The 13,778-nt window shown below is 40.5% G+C and overlaps 1 protein-coding gene across 4 annotated transcripts in view; it reads right to left on the bottom strand.

Annotated features, from left to right (window-relative positions):
* MIER3 (MIER family member 3) overlaps positions 1 to 13,778 on the bottom strand; it is a 168,096-nt gene that overhangs the window by 30,806 nt on the left and 123,512 nt on the right. The window contains exons 1-2 of one of the 4 annotated variants that reach the window (XM_032404384.1): positions 10,380 to 10,491; positions 8,510 to 8,600 (exon numbers count right to left, since the gene is read on the bottom strand). In XM_032404384.1, the coding sequence (XP_032260275.1) occupies positions 8,510 to 8,569 (60 nt within the window). In that variant the 5' untranslated portion in view covers positions 8,570 to 8,600; positions 10,380 to 10,491. Of the gene's footprint in view, positions 1 to 867; positions 955 to 3,760; positions 3,782 to 8,509; positions 8,601 to 10,379; positions 10,492 to 13,778 lie in introns of those variants that run through there. The other 3 variants (XM_032404387.1, XM_032404383.1, XM_032404388.1) reach the window with 3 other exon arrangements.

Raw genomic sequence — 13,778 nt, 5'->3', positions numbered from 1 at the left:
ACCCCGCCCGGAGCCCCACGCCGCACCCCGCGCCCCGCGCTCGCTGCGGACGGGCCGATGCGCACCGGCGCTCACCCGCCCTTCCCCTCTCGGCTGGAGTAAAGTTCCTGCCGAATTGGAGGCAAGTGGGGGACGAATGGAAACTCGGGCATGGGACGGACCCACGTCCAGGCAGTCGAGGCCGAAGAGCCGGCCGGGGCAGCGGAGACTCGACGGACGGACACTCTAGTCCGGTAGGACGCGGGGGAGGCCGTCAGGAGACGTGGAGGGACAACTCGACAGACGTCCCCAAGTGAAAAGAAAGGAGGTGATCGATGCAGTAGACTGATGGACAAGAGAAAGCCCCGGAAAATGGGAGAAGTGACTGATGGACGGCAGGGTCAGTCCAGAATGAGAGGACAGCGACCAGGCACTTTGCGGTTTCTCCGAAGAGATCTGAGGAATGCGGGGTGCAAACCGGCATATCCTGGCTCCTGGAGTGGCCGGTGGAAGTGGTCATTTGCCACACAAGCTTTGGAAGATAGCGACAGTACAGAAGAACGGGCAAAAGATCGACAAGGCAAAGAATTTGAAGAGCCTTGCACAATTCAGAGGAGACATTCATAAAATATAAACTGCGCATGTACCCCCAAAATTAGAACAATCCTAGGGGTTATTAGTTACTAAATAGTCCAGGGGATGACCCAGGGGTACACGCTTGATAGGCCTGTAGAAGAGCAAAATAGTATATCCGAGGCCCTAAATTGAGTCTCAAAAACTCTTACCTCCGCCCCAGAAGGCCAAACATTTGCTTAGGGTCAAAAAGAAAACTAGTCCTGTGGGCAAGTGGATGGGTGGAGAAGGGAGAACAAGGCTTAACAGACATACCTGCTCTTACAGGTGCCTTCTGGCCATTTGCTCTTCATTGGGAGAGGTAAGTCTAACTCCTGGCAGATCCATATCCACACTGAACAACTTTAAGCAAAGTACACAGAAACATTCACTAATAAGTTATGGGTAGCCCACAGAAGTAAATCCTGCAAGTTCAAGTCATTATGTCAAGTCGACTTGGTATAGGATTGTCTTGAGGCAGGAAGCCAGAAATAACAATATGTATGGAAAAGAAAGTTAAAAAATGTGGAAGAGAAAAGTCTCCTGTAAGGTCCATGGATAAGGCAGATGCAAATACTCAGAAAAGTATGGCAGGACCCTACAGAGACTTGCAGAGGAGAGTGATCTCGGACATCAGAGTTCTTCTCCCAATTGTTGCTAAAACATGTCATATTAAATGACAGAATTGAGGTTTTTGCTCACAAGTTGAGAACCTTTCTAGAAGCTGAAACTTTCCATACTTTTAATCCACACACGACAGGTCTGCTTTTATGCTGGGGTCACCTTTGATTCTCCACTCCAAGAGAACATACAGAGGCTGAGGCTGAAGACTGGATTATGGATAGGAGGGGAAAGAGTTACTTTCAACATTTTGGCCAAGGCATCTTAAAAATTAAAGTTACTCCATTGGTAAACGTTATTTATTTATGGAAATTTTAGGGGGAAATCACTTCAACCATTTCAAAACATCGTAAAGACATGGAAAATTACACTTTCCCTGCTGTGAAAGATATCTTTCGACCTTTTGTCCAGCCAAAGCTGAACTTTGAAACCAGAGGCTTGGCACACGTTGTATGTACTGTCCTCAATGAGGCGTTTAGAGTTTTCAAAGTTAAAAAAAAATGGCTTGAAATTAAGTGCAAGTGATTAACTTTAGAAATGTTGCAGTGAGCATGCCCTGTGGACAGAGCCATTAAACAGTGTCCTGATCTGCTTGCCCACAGCATGAGCCACCACAGACCAAGTCAAGGATCTGAATCATGAAGAAAGTGTCTCCAGCAGCCTGCCTTGTACTTAATACTAGGAAAAATGTTTTCTTCATAGCAAAACTTGGCTAATCCGAACTATAAATGCAGTCTTAGATTCCATTCTGCCATGTCCAAGAGGTATAGAGACTCATTCATTTGCATGAACTTAGTAGAGTTTCTGCAGATTCTTTTTTTTTTTAATAAACTGTAAAGATTCCATATAGGCATTTGTAATTTTGACTGCTTATATTCTCATAGTTTATGTAGTCTGTGTCCAGGGTATTAAATAAGGATTCATAGAAAAATAGTGAAGCTAAATAAATTTTCAGTTTAAGGAAGCAGAGCTATTTTCTCACCTTCTAATCACTAGAGAAAAAGTTTATTGCCTAGTCTTACATAACACATTCCTTTTACGATAAAGTGTGTAAAGTCTACCTATGTACATGGATCTTTCATTCTTTTTGATGACAAGACTTCCAGGAGTTGGTAGAGAAAAAAAGTCTCGTTGTTCCAGGGAGTGGAATAAAAAATCGCTTTTTACTGTTGTTTTTATTATTCTGTCACTACACAACGGATGGCATTATATAGAGAACAAGTCCTATGCTGGACACTGGGCACTATAGGATCACCGTAAGATTCCTTATCTCTCAAAAGCTTATAGTGTAACTGTATTCTTGTATGTGGTGGATGGGAACAAGAGGAAGGAAAACTCAAAACTGAAACCGTGGTAACCCTTTAAGGAGAACCAAAATGTAACAGATCCTCCAGCCATCTTTAAAAATGAAGTAAATCAGCCTGGGTGGCTCAGTGGGTTGAACATCCAACCTTGGTTTTGGCTCAGGTGATGATCTCAGGGTTGTGAGATCACGCCTCCCCACCCCCCTACCTGTGGTGGGGCTCCTTGTTTGCTCAGTGGGGAGTCTGCTTGAGATTCTCCTCTCCTTCTCCCTCTCCCTCTGCTCCTCCCCCAATTTGTGCGCGCGCTCTCTCTCTCCCATAAAAAAAATTTTTTTAAAGAAATAATCAAGAAAAGTTTATAAATGTGTACTTTCAGACATTTTACAAAAAATAGGTAAAATAAAATAAGAAAATGTAAATATGAAAAATGAGGACCAGGAGGTTAATACCAGAGAAAAAGTTAGAACAAGAATATTCAGATAATGAGATGTAACACAATATGAGAGTTAAACCATAAATTTGGCTTGCAGCTTTCTGAAGAAAAAGCAAATAAATAAATAATTGCAATTAATTGTTTGATTTTCATTGTCTTTGAAGAGAAATATACAAATTCTTCAATGACAACAAAGCTTTTCAGCACACTTTAAAAGAAATATCTTGCCTGAGCTACACAGCAACATAGTAATGTAGAAGGAAATACCCTCTACCAGACACTCAAATGCATTAGCAGGTTTTACAACACTATTTCTTTTAGTGACCATCCATGAAAGTTGAGAGTACTATATGGCTGTATGACCTACTGAAAGCAGTTTTAATAGGGCCACCATAATGCAATGCAAATATTTAGCTTTCTACAGATTCCATCTAACCCAAGGGAAAATAATAGGCTATCCAATGTTAATGTCTATGGTAGTTAGGCAGGCATAATGAATGGGTGAAGTAGGTTAATATGAAGGCAAAAATGGGGGCAATAGCAAACCAATAGATAATAATCCTGCCTAAATGGGGCAGCCACAAACTTAGTCTCAGACTGGCTCTTGCCTTATAAGGATGTGGGCCCAGTGCTTCCAGACATTTCAATTTTCCAAAAACAACTAGAAAGTCATATTTTTATGAAATCTGTTTTTTAAAACTTGTCAATTAAATTTTTAAACACAGTGTAGGCCAAATAAGTCACATTAAGTAAATCATGCTGTGAGCTTCCAGTTTGCAGACACTAACATAGAATATCCAATCAATATTACCTCTCAAAATGGTTTCAGATAGGGCGCCTGGGTGGCTCAGTCGTTAAGCATCTGCCTTCGGCTCAGGTAATGATCCCAGGGTCCTGGGATCCAGCCCCGCATCGGGCTCCCTGCTCTGCAGGAAGCCTGCTTCTCCCTCTCCCACTCCCCCTGCTTGTGTTCTTGCTCTCGCTATGTCTCTCTCTGTCAAAAAAATAAATAAAATCTTTAAAAAAAAAAAAAAGGTTTCAGATAAGACTGTAATGCCAACAATTCAGCTCTCCATTGGATTAAACTACTTGCATTTTTTCTAAATATATCTGTTTCTCCTGTGAGATACTCAAATATTTTTTTTGTTAGAATGAATGACTAGTCTCTGAGAAGACTAATGCATTATAATAAGTTTTGACTAAGCAAAGATTGCTAACAGAAGGGAGATGCTCTTCAGAAAAAAAAAAAGTATTCACAGAGATGAAAAGAGAATGAATCCTTAGTTCATTACAAAGACGAGAACCTGTCCACAGACATGAGAGTCTATCTGACCCATGAGTCAAGGCTGTCCTTAAAATATGATGGAGGCATCAGGCTAACACACCTTTGTAAGGTGATCCAAATTAGATCTTCAACTCAGTAACTTTAAATTTAAGGGATATTCTCAAAAGAATTGTGAATATTTATACCCCTTTGCACATATCCAAGTTGACATCTAATTTTTCCATTGTAAGTTTAAAGAGTTGCAAAGGATATACTTCCCAATGTATTACAGTGGTGGTAATTTAAAAAAAAAAAAAAAGCCTTTATTTAACACTTTAAAATGTATGCAGTGGGGGGGCACCTGGGTGGTTGAGCATCTGACTCTTGGTTTCAGCTCAGGTCGTGATCTCATGGTCATGGGATCCAGCCTGGAGTGGAGTCTGCTTGGGATTCTCTCTCCTTCTCCCTCTGCCCTTACCCCCCTTAAATAAATAAATCAATCTTTTAAAAAATAAAATAAGATGTATGCAATGGAATCTAAATACCATAGCAATTTGATATGTCCATCATTCTTTTCTATAAATAGAGAATATATTTCTTCTTTAACAGTTGGATATTTTATAATTCCTTTTTCTCTCTGAACTCATATTCCCATCCTATTTTATCCCAGTGTAATATGCTTAAGCCTAAAAGTTTTCTTTAAAGATTTTATTTATTTATTTGACAGAGAGAGAGAGAGCACAAGTAGGGGGAGCAGCAGAGGGAAAGGGAGAAGCAGGCTCCCCGCTTAGCAGGGAGCCCGATGCGGGGCTCGATCCCAGGACCCTGGGATCATGACCTGAGCCAAGGGCAGATGCTTAACTGACTGAGCCACCCAGGCGCCCCAAGCCTAAAAGTTTTTTGGTGATGCCCTACTATGTTTTTCTACAACAAAAAATACCTCTATAAATTGACACTCAAAGTTAATAATTTCCCTCTAGATTTAAGTTATCAGTCCAATTATTATTTTTAGTCCTATTATTAATTCACAATTGATCAAAACAATATACCTGTATTACAAATTTTGATTAAAGCTTATTGAACGAAAATCAAAACTGCACTGAAATCAATCTCTTAGTAAGATGAATGGGACCTTAAAAAAATTAGTTCATGTACCTGTGGATACATTTTACAGAATACTAGAATGAGAACGAGTTTAACATTGGTTCCATTCTTTTTGTGTATAGAAATAAACTCTGAGAAATCATATACATACAATAAGGGCTTTGTTGTTAAACCATCACTGAATTCTTTGAACCCTTAGTAATATATCATGTTGTGATCTTCCATCAAACATTATTGTTAATAATCTTACACTGTTATTTTGATTGTCTTCAATTTTGTTGAAAGTGAAGACTTAAAAACTACCTTATTGCAAAAGGATTTGTTACCCAGTCCTTAATGGTCCTTCACTATAATTCACTTCAATCTTGATAAATACCAAAAAAGACTTTGCCAAGACTTAGCAAATGACTGATTGTACTGGTTACTTTTTTTTCTCTTAGAGGCACATGTTTAAGCCAACACACCCAGAAAAGGGAGGGAAAATGGAAATATTCTTAATTTTAATACTTTCTTGTCAATGTAGTATTTTAAAATAAAATCCTTTTTATCTTGTCACATATTTTAAATATATTTTTGTCAAAACCATGGAGCTGTAGATTCAGCCCATTCAGTTTGTGGAAAATATTTGCCAGGCAACCCAACTAGCAAAGACTGTCCCCTTTGTCAAACCAAACTGCCAGGTCAGATTTGCTTTCTTTCAGAAAAAGTCTGACTTCATTTTCCAATTCTAATGAGTGTGTTAAATCATATTTTGAAGCATATTAAAAACCACTGGGAAATAAATCACAAAACATGTTACTATAAAATAGATTACTAAAAGCAGGCAATTCAAGATTAAAATGATGTAAGATCTAATAGAATTTATTCACTGTATCATAAGTTATAAAGAATAATCAACATGCAGTTCCTCATTACTTCATTTATTTTCATTCAATGTAATGTGTAGCTAAAATTGATAAGTTATTTATATTGCAAGGGATGTGGTAAAAGGCACAGTAATCCTTTGGCAAATGTGTAGATGTATGTATTGAACTTTGGTATTTGCTTTGGAAAAAAAAGAATTAGGAGTAAAAAATCAGAAATACTCCACTAATTTCATTTGTGTTCAAACTTAATATTTGATGATACAGAAAGGTATGTGCTGCTAAAAATAATCAGTCCAGGAGTTAGCCTTTCTTTTTATTTTTAATAGGAAGTGGGAAAATATCACAAGATGAAGTGACATAAGGATTTTTATCTGTGAGTTTTATCAAGTGTTTATAGATATATAGAAATCTGAAAAAAATTTTCAGTTTCCTTTCGGAGACATGACCTACAATGTATATTGAAACTACTTGAAAACACTTGTTTAAATAGTGTTTACTATTGCCTATCAATGCTGGCTTTACTTTGCTCTTTCCAGAGCCCTCCTTCAAGAGCAGTGCATTTTTTGACAGTGGTCAGGAGAGAAAATGAATAAAGTCACTAAATGAAAATTATTCTGCCTCTCACTATCTACACTCCACAACATACTGTCTGATATCAAAAAATCCCAACAAGGACCAAAATACTCCATTCTTCACACCATGCTTAACCTAAAAAATATATGACAGGAAGATTTAACATGCATTAAGTAAGTTCTATTAGCTTATTATATATCCTTCATTTTAAGGTGTATTTCTAAGAATACGCCGTGAGGGGCGCCTGGATGGCTCAGTCGTTAAGTATCTGCCTTCGGCTCAGGTCATGGTCCCAGGGTCCTGGGATCCAGCCCCACATCGGGCTCCCTGCTCCGCAGGAAGCCTGCTTCTCCCTCCCACTCCCCCTGCTTGTGTTCCCTCTCTCGCTGTGTCTCTCTCTGTCAAATAAATAAATAAAATCTTTAAAAATAAATAAAAATAAAAATAAATAAAAAATAAAAATACACCGTGAAGATTTCTTCTTATATCTTAGTAACTCTAATTGTAAAAAAAAAAAAAAAATTCACTTCTCTAGGTCAATTGACCAAAACAGAAAACAGGTTGAACAAAACAACTATTTAAGTACTGACAAGTGCTTCGTAATTCTATGTTGTGCTGTATTAGAATGGAAACCAGAAAGAGTCTTAAAAAAGCTTAACTTGACAATTTCAGAATTTCAGCACTAAGTAACAGGCAACCAGTTTGGAGAACTGGGTTTGCAATGGAATGCACAGGGCATGGATAAACAGGGTCTTCTCTCAATGGAGGATCATTATCATCTCCCAGGGTATTAGCAGAACTAGACTTATAAATTATCTTGAAGAAAGAATGCACAATTTAAGGAATACCAGTGACTTTGCTCTCCATCCCCCCAATGAATTTTCTGGTGTTAGCTTGAGATGAAAGACTTGCATCTTCTATACTCTTGGTTGGCTTTTCAGAATGTGAGCATCTTGCTGTATTGAGTGTAATTCTGGTGTTTAAAGGTATAATTTTGGGGGCAGAAGTATAGCGTGGCCTACAAATACAAGCCAACTTCTTCATCTGGTGTTCAACTAAAGAGATACCTATTACTGAAGGAAAATTGACTCCATTGGACTTTTTGAGAGGCTTTATGTCTACTTCCAATGTGGTAGTTTCCTAATGCTTTCTTTCTTCAGTTCAATTTTTTAAAAAAATTATTATAGGGGCACCTGGGTGGCTCAGTCAGTTAAGCATCCAACTCTTGGTTTCAGCTCAGATCATGATCTCAGGGTTGTGAGATCAAGCCCCAATTTGTCAGGCTCCAAGCTCAACAGGGAGTCTGCTTGAGAGTCCCCCCCACCCCTGTGCTCACTCTCTCTTAAAAAGAAAAGTAAATAAATAAATAAAATTTAAAATCATTATTATGTGGGTGCCTGGCTGGCTCAGTTGGTGGAGCACACAACTCTTGATCTTGGGTTGTGAGTCTGAGCTCCATGTTGGGTGCAAAGATTAATTCAAAATAAATAAAATCTTTAAATAAATAAATAAAATAATTATTATGAAATGTTTCAGGAATATCAAAAAGTATGCCATTTAAATAGTTTTTTATCTTTCTTTTTCTTCATTTAGTTTGCACAAACTAAATGTAAATGCAGTATGATTCCACATTATAAGCATTTATTGAGTACCTATTAAGTGCATATTATTTCATATAATCCTCTCAACCACCTTGGAGGTGGGTATTATCTCTATATTATAGATATAGAAACTAACAGAAATTAAAACTTACCCAGCTTGCAAATGACAGAGTTAAATTTGGGCACCAAGCTGCCAGAGCTCTTTTCTTCATATCAAGATGTCAATGGGGAAACCAAGAACTACTAAAAAAAAAAAAAAAAAGCATTTAGTTGAAATCTTGGTAATTATGAATGAGACTAAGCAAACTCTTTTGGAGGAAAAAACATGCTAAACTAAGGGACCCCACTGGGATTAAGCCATGAAACTGGATAAAAGAAAAAATGTGTATCATATCAACTTATTGTAATAATCATTCAGTTAGGTAAAATAATCTGAGTTATATAGTGCTTAAAAGATAGCAAGCCGAGAGAGCACAGACCGTGTCCAACGAGTCCCTCTTTGAATACACTTGGCCTAGCACACCACTTGGCACATAGTGCACACACACAGTAAATATGTGTTGAATGAATGAATGAATCAAGATCTAGTTCAACTATAGCCACTTCCAAATGACCCAAGGTATACAATATGATGGTAATAGGCAATGTGTCCTAATGCATCATTTGGAAAGGTGTTTTAGAGGCAGCAGTCATTCACTCATTAATCCATTTACAAATCACTTCCATGCCTGGCCTTTGGTTGGATTGGGCCCACCCATGCAATGCACATACCAGGAAGTCCAGCCAGGGACACGGGCCCTCTGACTTCACTGTGCATTCAGGCAGCCCTATTGCTCACCTGTTCTGACTTATTGTGGTCCATCTCCCTCCCCCACCTCAGACGCCTAACTCCCCATGATATCGCAGCCCAGAGTAATGTCCCTCAGGGCCCCCTTACTTTTATGACTCACTGGAACATGCTTCTTTGGCTTTCACCCCCTGCATTCCCTCTGGAACCTCCACTCATCCAGAACTGCAAGTTTTTCCTCGTCCACACAAGCCACCTCAGCTCTACCTGGCCTTCCATCTGGGAGAGGAAGGGACATATTGAGCTCGCTGTGCTGGGATCTACAAAACTACAATGCAAAGCAGCTCTCCTCACTCACCAACTTGTATTTCAGCTTTTGAAATACTTATACCCTAACACTTATCTTTACACACAAATGAATCCTCCCCACCACTGAGTGGATTTCTAGCCAAAATGACCATGTCAAAGTTGTGCAAGGACAAGTCTATTCTTTTTTTTTTTTAAGATTTATTTATTTATTTTAGAGAGAGAGAGTGCATGAGCACGTGGGGAAGAGGGGCAGAGGGAGAGAGAGATTGTCAAGCAAACTCCTCACTGAGCACACAGCCTCATATGGGGCTCGATATTATGACCCTGAGATCACAACCTGAGCCAAAATCAAGACTAGGACCCTTAACTGGCTGAGCCATCCAGGTGCACCAAGAACAAGCCTATTCTTTGGCAGAACTTTTAGACGTAGAAAGGACTTTCTGGAACTGGTTATATCAGAAGCATTTATGAGCTGTATTAGTCTGCTAGGGCTGCCATAACAAAGTACCACAGGCTGGGTGACTTCAACAGCAGAAATTTATTTTCTCACAGTTCCATAGAGTGGAAGTTCAAGACCAAGGTGTTAGCAGGTCTGGTTTCTCCTGAAGCCTTTTTCCTTGGCTTTTAGATGGCCACTTTCTTGTTATGTCCTTACATGGCCTTCCTTCTGTGTGCACGTATCCTTGGTGTCTCTTTGTGTATCCAAAAGTCCTCTTATAAGGACATCAATCAGATGGGATTAGGGCCTACCCTAATGGCCTCATTTTAATTTAGTCACATCTTTAAAGGCCCTATCTCCAAATACAGTCACATTGTGAGGTACTGTAGAATTAGAACTTCAACATATGAATTTGGGGGGACACAATTCAAGCCATAACATGTGCCCCCCTCAGATTCTTTCCACCCAATCTGCCTCTCAGACTCACAGCTTCTGCCATGGATGACCAACTCCGTGTAGGGAACTGCATGCTGGTATCTGGCTTCTTCTGCCACTTCTGTACTCGGACAATACACCAGCTGCAGAGCATGGAATCTGGCTTCTTGAGTAACTACTGGAGGGGCTAGATGGTGTAGGGCAGAAACATGAAAGTTTTGATTCTATATGAAACCAATTTGCAGACATGGGAGACTGAAGAGTGTCAGGCAGTTAAATTTCCTCTCTCTTTCCCTTGGATGGATAACTCTAGGGTACTGGTTCTCCAAGCAACCTGTCTTGAGATGTCCAGTGTGGTTGAGTAGACCACACCTGCTCAGCCCACCTGCTGGGCCTCCTGTGACTTTTTCATGAAACAATGACCAACATAATTATGCACCACCTTGCATTGCTTCCCGTCCTTCCCCGTTTAACTTCCTTTTTTCCTCACTCTTGTTGCCATGGCTTTGCCATCGCCAATTATCCCCAAATACATCATCACTTAATCCTTGCCTCAGGCTCTGTTTTCTAGGGAACCTGCGCTAGACCACTGGCACACTTGACAAATGGAAAATGAGACAAAAAAAGTCCTGGTAATTAGAGACAAATATTGACAAGGAATCTTGGGGCTGATAGTGCACTATCAGTTAATCAAGAACATGGTCCTGCATGATATATGTTGAGTTCAGAAAACTCATCATCACTCTTAATGAAATATAAGATTAGAAAGTATATCAGTCAGTTCAAAATAGAAAAACAGAAACCATTCTAAGAATTAAAAGAGAGGAAATTCAAATAAATAAATAAAAATAAAAACTAAAATAGAGGAAATGAAACCACGAATTGGTTGCACAGGTCCTGAAAGAGCTGAGATTTCAAACAGACGACTGTCAAGTTATCCGGAGATTTGCAAAAGCAGAAAGTGCTTCCAGTCCTAAGCTGAAGAAACAAAGAATAATCAATGTTACCACAGCCCAGGGGCCAGTGAGTGGGGGGAGCTGGAAGTAGGGTGTGCTTGCCTAGCCAGAGCTGTACTGGGGATGGAACCAGAGACAGAGAAAGAGGGACAAGTATCCCGGGTTCTCTCTTCCTCTCTGTGATTTTCTGCCAGTGCCTCCCATTACCTGAACCCAAGAAGAAGCCAGCTGACCCAGGAGCCTGTGAAATGAAGCTTGTAGGAATTGCTGCCCTTGCCCTACGGAGGAGTTCAAGGGAATTAATGGCACAAGCTCAGGACTGGCCCAGAAAACAAAGTAGGTTAACTTGGAGAAATTGTTAGATGTCAATAACTCTATGGGGCAGGGAAGTGTACCTTGGGAGAAAAAGTATAACACAGATACAGCATAGTGGACATCGGAATAAAACAGACCTGGGTTTAAAGGTTACTGGCATTGATCTGAACCTCTGTTTCCTCTTTTCAGTCTGTGTTGTAACCCTCTTAGAAAGAGTGTGTCATACTTTAGAATTGTCCCACTGAGGGATGTGGAAGCTGGAATTATATCCACCAATTCCCATCCCCATTTGAAGCTAATTCCTGGCATTACCTCTCAGGGACTTTTGTCCTGTCCTTCAGGAGGGCCCGGCCCATTGTCTCAGCCAGATAACATTCTTGGGCAGAGAAATGCAGGAACCAGGTGTGTAAGGTGCCATCTGAAAGTGGCTTCGGGACTGACTGAGGACTATGGATCAAGCATCAGCAGCATCTACTGCGGACGGATAGCTGGAAAAGCTCTGAAGATCATATTAGACCACAATCCAGCCTTAAATCAGCACCGTTGCACTTTCATATTTTCCTAGACCAGTACTGACTTCACTGACTAATACCCACACTTAGAAGTACATTTTTGGCCTGTGACTCAGTACACATGTGTGCATGTATATATACACATATACAACTGAAACAAAAGATTCATAAAATTATACTTATTCTAAATAACATATACTCTGGGATTTTTCCATTTCATTAGATTTTTTTTAAACAAAGGTTGCAAGTCTTGAATTGATTTCATGACCCTCTAAAGACCGTTGGTTCGTAACCTAGGTATGCAAAGTGTGGACTCCCGCCACAGCAAGTTAAAGAACTGAAGCCAGAATGTAAATAAGCTGTGTCATTATATAAATAAAGTCATTAAGCACTAAATTCAGTTGACATTCTTTCATAGCAAGATATTCTCAGTGAAGAAAGCAGTATGTTGATTGATACGTTATAAAAGTCAAAAAGAAGTTTTCTAACATTTGCCCTTTTCTGTTGCTAAAAGATCCCTAGCCCTCCAAAGTCTTGTTCAGTTATTTCTCGGGGTCTCTGAGGAACATCTCTGATGCTGTCATCAAACTACATTTACAGAAGGTCCCCGCCCTCCCCTCAGCGCTGGTGGCTAGAAGCAAGGGTGAAAACCACTGCCCACTCCTTCCACTCACAGCTGCAAGGAGGACCACTTGACCCATACTCCTGGGCTCCCTGTTCTGCTGCCATCTAGCCTAGTGGAAACGAGATTCGAGTTCCCCCTCTGTAGACGAAAAAGAGAAGGAAAACTGGGTCCCCACTACGACTCTGGTTTCCGGGTGTCCAGGTTGCAGATGAGTTCTGTGAAGCTACCATCTTCCAGGATAGCAGTCCTCAAACGGGAGCACCCTAAGGCAGTGGTTCTCAACCAGGGGTATTTTGCTCCCCAGGGGCACGTGTGCCAACGTCTGAAGACCTTTTTGGTTTTGTCACAGTGCGGGGGGGGGGGGGGGTTGCTACTAGGGTTTGGTAAGTAGAGGTTAAGGATGTTGCTAAATATCCTACAACACACAGGACAGCCCCCCATAACAAAGAATGAAATGACCCAACATGTCAAGAGTGCTTGGAGGGAGAAACTGCGCCCATCAGTGCGCGTCGTCTTCCCTGCGGCGAGCGGGCACGGACTGTTGGCGGCAGGCTGGTTACACATCTTTAATTTCCAGGTGTACCGTTTCCTGACTTTGGTCTGCAACAGCCAGCCAGGTCTCCTTTCCAACCTCCCTCTCTTGGTAACCCTTCTCCCAAATCCCAAATATGCATGCCCACGTCTAAAAACTTAGGAGGTACCTAAGAAAGGACAGGTGGAAAATGCCTGGCTCTCTCCTGTGCGGAGGGAGAAGCGGTGAGGCGGTCCCTGGGGGCAAAACAAAAAGCTTCGTAAGAATATGAAAGCATCAGTAACTTGTTTCATGCAGGTAACAACCGTCTGGCATGTCTCTGAGTTTTATGCCCCTATCTATCTGTTTTAGAATTAGAATCCAAAAGTAAGATAAATCCATCACAGGGAGACATAGGAACACGTTTATATGAATTGATGAATGAAGTCCGACTTCTTCTGACTGCAAATTCAATCTGGCTAATTGGTTTGACAATGAAGACTGGCTTTGCCATTTAGATACACAGCAGACA

This window comes from Phoca vitulina, unplaced genomic scaffold (assembly GCF_004348235.1).
Source record: "Phoca vitulina isolate PV1807 unplaced genomic scaffold, GSC_HSeal_1.0 scaffold6, whole genome shotgun sequence".
Taxonomy (NCBI): domain Eukaryota; kingdom Metazoa; phylum Chordata; class Mammalia; order Carnivora; family Phocidae; genus Phoca; species Phoca vitulina.
The sequence above is the reverse complement of the archived record's forward strand: the minus strand, read 5'-3'. Positions and strand labels throughout refer to the sequence as shown.